The 4518-nt window shown below is 63.7% G+C and overlaps 1 protein-coding gene across 1 annotated transcript in view; it reads right to left on the bottom strand.

Moving 5' to 3' along the window:
* Positions 1-6: 6 nt before the first annotated feature.
* Positions 7-4518, bottom strand: part of ARHGEF1 (Rho guanine nucleotide exchange factor 1) — a gene marked incomplete at its 3' end in the record, with an annotated part of 15207 nt that continues 10695 nt past the window's right edge. Inside the window, 12 exon segments of the mRNA XM_023746384.1 lie at positions 7-47; positions 186-273; positions 753-920; positions 1002-1077; positions 1289-1366; positions 1533-1633; positions 1744-1768; positions 1770-1859; positions 1991-2116; positions 2271-2353; positions 2639-2785; positions 4128-4273. Coding sequence (XP_023602152.1) covers positions 7-47; positions 186-273; positions 753-920; positions 1002-1077; positions 1289-1366; positions 1533-1633; positions 1744-1768; positions 1770-1859; positions 1991-2116; positions 2271-2353; positions 2639-2785; positions 4128-4273 — 1169 coding nt within the window.

Genomic DNA, 4518 nt, shown 5'->3' with positions numbered 1-4518 from the left:
AGGGACCTTCAGGGATCCCGGCGGTCTCAGTGATAAGGGCACACCAGCTGGGGAGACAGGCCCAGCACCTGGGCAGTCAGAGCCCCCAGACCTTGTGCCAGGGCCTCCCGCCCTCACCCTGTCCCCAGGGACTCAGAGACCGGGCCCTCCTCCTCCGCCTGTTTGTGGAACTCAACCCCCCTTACTTCTTCCGCTCTGACACGGTCTGCGCCACCAGCTCATAGATCTGGGCCTCTTGGTCCCAGGTGAAAATGACGTAGAAGGCTTTGTGATCTGTGAGGGGATAGAGGCGGCTCAGAGCCAGGCAGCCCTCACGGACCCCGGTGCCCTCCTCCCAGCCTTCCCTCTCATGATCCCACATCGACCCAGGCAGCCCCTCTCCACCACCCTGGCCCCGGGGCAGCTTCTTGGCAACATGTTGGCAAATCCCTTGTCACTGGGCTCCCGGCTCCCACTCCTGCACCCCTACAGCCCCCAAGCGCCGTCAGGTGTCTTCAAAATGGCAGGCAGAGCTGGCCAGCCCTGTGCAAACCTGGGGCAGTGTCCCAGCTCACTTGGTAAAACCCACAACATGGCAGGGCCCTGCCCAGTTCTCGGGCTCCCTCCCACAGCCGGACTCGAGCCTGCCACTGCTCAACCTCTGCTGTGGCCTCCCCTTCCCCAGAATGCGAGATCCCCGGCACTTTGGAGGGTTCCCTGCCCACTCCCTAGGGCCTAGGCAGCCATGCCTTGCGCCCGGGGCCAGGCCTCACCGGTGGCCACCTCCCGGGTCATGGCGGAGGTGAGCCGCAGCACCGGACGCAGCATGGTCTTGCCGTCGGGTGTGGGGGTCAGCGTCCGGCTGTGCGACTTGAGCAGCAGCCGCTCGTCCTGGCGCTGGAGCAGCAGCAGCAGGTCGTCCAGCAGCAGCACGTGGACCTCTGCAGGGGCACGGCCCTGCTCAGCACCCCGGCCTGAGCACCCCCCCCCCCCGAGGCCCGGCTCGCCACCCGGGGGCTCACCCACAGCCTTGTCCTTTGTCACCCGCCATGTCAGTGGGCCCTCGTGCACCAGCTTCTTCTTGGTGATGTCCAGGTTCTGGAGGCGGGAAGGAGTGACGGTCAGTGCAAGACAGGGCGGGGTAGGGGTGGGTGGAGATGACCATGGGGCTGGGTATCAAGTCGGTCAGGACGGTGCTGGGGGAAGGGGGAGGGGTCAGCGTGGATGGGCCTCTCTGGATCCTGGGACCATTGGAGAAGGCCTGGCAGCAGGGCCAGGCCGAGGGAGAGGGCGAGGCAGGCAGGGTCACCTTGAACTCGCTCAGCATGGGGTCACTGCTCTGCCGCAGGTGGGACAAGTCCAGGCGCCTCTGATAGTCCTTGAGCCGCTGGAGCAGGAGCAGTGTCATAAGTACAAGCCAAAGGCTGGGGCCATCCCACCGTGTCCCCAGGGAGACAAGCCCAGGGTGAGGCCTGACCTCCAGTAACCCTAAAAGGGAGGAGCTGAGGGTTACTCAGCAGAAGTGGCCCCGCGATGGGCAGAGCCGGGCTCACCAGTAGGTCCTCCATGTCCCGCACGGCCTGGTTGACGTGGTGCAGAATCTCTCGGCAGCACTCGGCCGCCAGCTCCACCTTCTCCCGTTCCGCAGGCTCCTCTGTGGGCGAGGGAGGGACCAGCCCTGGTGAGCTCCAAGCCTGGACACCGCTGGTCCCTGGCCAGGGTGGGAGACGGGAGAGCGGGCCCAGCAGGTGGGCGGGGCCATACCTGTGTTCTGCGCGATGCTTTGCAGGGAGCAGGGGGTACTTGGTCAGCCGCTGCATCTCCGTGGGGATCATGTCCTTCAGCTGCAGGCGGCGGCACCGCGGGCGGCTCTCGGCCTCCTAAGGGGACAGCAGCGCTGAGGTGGCCCACGCTTGGGCCTAGCCTCTGGGTCAGCACACCAGCCCCTCTCCCTGGACCATGACCCAGCGCCCCCCCCCCCCGCCCCCCCGCCCCGCACTGCCTGCCTCACCTGCACGAAGGCACAGAAACGAGGCTCCTTGCGCTGCTTGGCTTTAAGCTGCTTTAAGGCAAACGACTGGCGGCTGCAGAAGCGGGAGGAGATTTTCTGGAACCAGGAGCCCTCGGCACCATCGAACTATAGCGAGATTCAGGCCAGGGGGTGTCTCAGGTGGGACATGGAAGCCCAGACAGAAGGACAGAACTGGGGGCCCAGGCCTTTGGCTTCCAGGTCCCTGGCTGTAGGGGGGGGGGGGCAGGGGTGCGGGTGGAGCTGGGCTGGGCGCTCTCACCCGGGCCAGCAGCACATCTCCAATCTCCTCAATGAGGTAGCCGCTCTCCTGCCTCCGCTTCATCAGGCGATCAAGGAACAGAGCTGTGGGGGGACGGTCAGGATAGGGGGTGCTGTCAGGACCCCCAAGATTGTATATAGAGCCTGGTGGGAGCTGGCGGGGGTGGGGCTGCAGGTGTGTCTGCCTGATCCCTGGAGCCAGTGGGCTATCCCCCTGGAATTTGAGCTCCGGGGGTCGGGGCGGGGTTGATCCCAGTGCTAGACTTGGGGGTCCAGGAGAGCGGGCTAGACCCCCAAGTCTAGGCGCCAAGGCCTCAGAGGAGGAGCCCGGTGGTGGGGTGGGCAGGAGGGCGGTGGCCCTGCACTCACAATGCACCTCGATGAGCTCGTCCAGGCTGGGGAAGATGTTCTGTAGCTCCTCCAGGGGGAAGAAGCCCCCGTCGGCCATGGGCTGGTAGAAGAGGTCGTGCAGCACCCGCAGCATACGCACGTGGGCCGCCTCCGTCACCAGCAGCTCTGTGGGCAGCAGGAAGGAAGTGTGGTTGGGAGGGTGCCGGCTATGGGGGCAGTCTCAGAGGCAGGCTGGGGGGATGAGGAGAAAGGGACGGGATGGGGACAACCCTCTCTGGGTTGAAGTCATCTGCCCCTGAGATCGCCACTGAGGAGGCGCCGGCCCGCTGCCTCTCCTTTCTGGCAGTGGCAGCCAGCAGGGCGACCGACGTGCCCCAGTCTGCCTGGCACCACAGGCTTCCCAGGACATGGGGTGTTAGTGCCCAAACGGGGAAAGTCCCAGGCAAACCAGGACGGCTCGGTCGCCCCATGGCCAGCACGCTGGCAGCTGTGCTCCGTGCCCAACCGTCCAGCAAGGGAATCAGCCTCGGTCTCAGGGACCACGACTCCCTCTGCACTCAGGGTGCAGCCCAGATGCAGGGCCCACGGTGCATGCTGAGCGCCAGGCCCCGCAGCCCCTCGCTGTGTGTCTGTGCCTCTTTTTCTGGTGAGAACCTGCTATGCTTCGGATGTGGCAGCCACTAGCCCCAGGCCGCTCTTCAAGTATTAAATAAAATGAAACACAAACTTCAGTCCTCAGGTGTACTCGCCAGAGTTCAAGTGCTCAACAGCCATTGCGTGGCTGCTGGTGACCCTGGTGACGGTGCTGCACAGGCACCGATCGGCATTTCCATCATTCCAGAAAGTTCTGAGAGTACTGCTTATGTTTCGAGCATGTACTTAGGAGGATCTGTGACCTAAAAAGCACTCGCCTACGGCTTTAAAAATCCCGAATGAGGACCATCTCCAAGTAAACTTCCAAACGAGCTTCCAAAGCATCTCTTTTTGCCAAATGCCCTTTATACACACAATTCAAACCCACAGAAAAGAACAAGACAAAAATGAGACTCCCTCACTCTGCCCAGAACCAGCACGACCGATACCTTCCCCGTCTCCCCATGGACCCCCAGCGGCCGAGACCGTGTACCAGGAGCAGCTGCACTCGCTGCTCTCACTCTGCCCCACGTGTGCTAGACACTCCACGCGAACGTCTCATCCTGACAGCCCTTGAGACAGGAGCTATCAGTGCCCACGTCTCACCAACAGGGAAGCAAAGGCTACGCCAGAAATGCAACTGTACACACATCTCCTGCTCCCAGCACAGCACCGTCTGCACTACTACCGTCTTCAGAAACGTCTCCCTGCCGGCAGCACCCCTGCCGTGGAGCGGCCCTTCTACAGTTTACGTGAGAAACGGCCCGGCCTCCCGCGCTGCCTGCCGAGACCACGGCAGACAGACATCTCCCTGCACCGTCTCCTCTGCGGAGCGGGACGCGTCCCCGGGCACACGGCTGGAGAGGGCACTCACCGCTAATGACCTCCTGCCGCTTCACCTGGCCCTTGGGCAGGCTGTGCAGGGTGCCGGGGGGTACGAGCTCCCGCCAGCCGGGGGGTTCTTCTGGTTCCAGCTCCAGTCCTGACCGTCCCGGCTCCCCCTCATCTCCGGGCTCAGGGCTGTGGGACAGAGGCCTGTTCAAGGCTCGGCTTAGGGTGGCCCAGAGAGGAGACGTGACTCCTAGTGTCCACCCCGCCCTGCCTCCCCCCACTTGTCTTCAGCATCTGTCCCCCAGGTGGCCCATGCCGCAGAGCAGCCCAGATTTCTAGAAAGAACCGTCCTACCCTCTCCTGGAACCACTGCAGGCCTTCAGTGACCTCAGCATCGATACCCAGTTCTCTGTGACTCTGTCACTGACCCTCCC

The sequence above is a fragment of the Myotis lucifugus genome, unplaced genomic scaffold (assembly GCF_000147115.1).
Source record: "Myotis lucifugus unplaced genomic scaffold, Myoluc2.0 scaffold_670, whole genome shotgun sequence".
Taxonomy (NCBI): domain Eukaryota; kingdom Metazoa; phylum Chordata; class Mammalia; order Chiroptera; family Vespertilionidae; genus Myotis; species Myotis lucifugus.
Note: the sequence above shows the minus strand (reverse complement) of the source record. Positions and strands in the feature narration are given on the sequence as shown.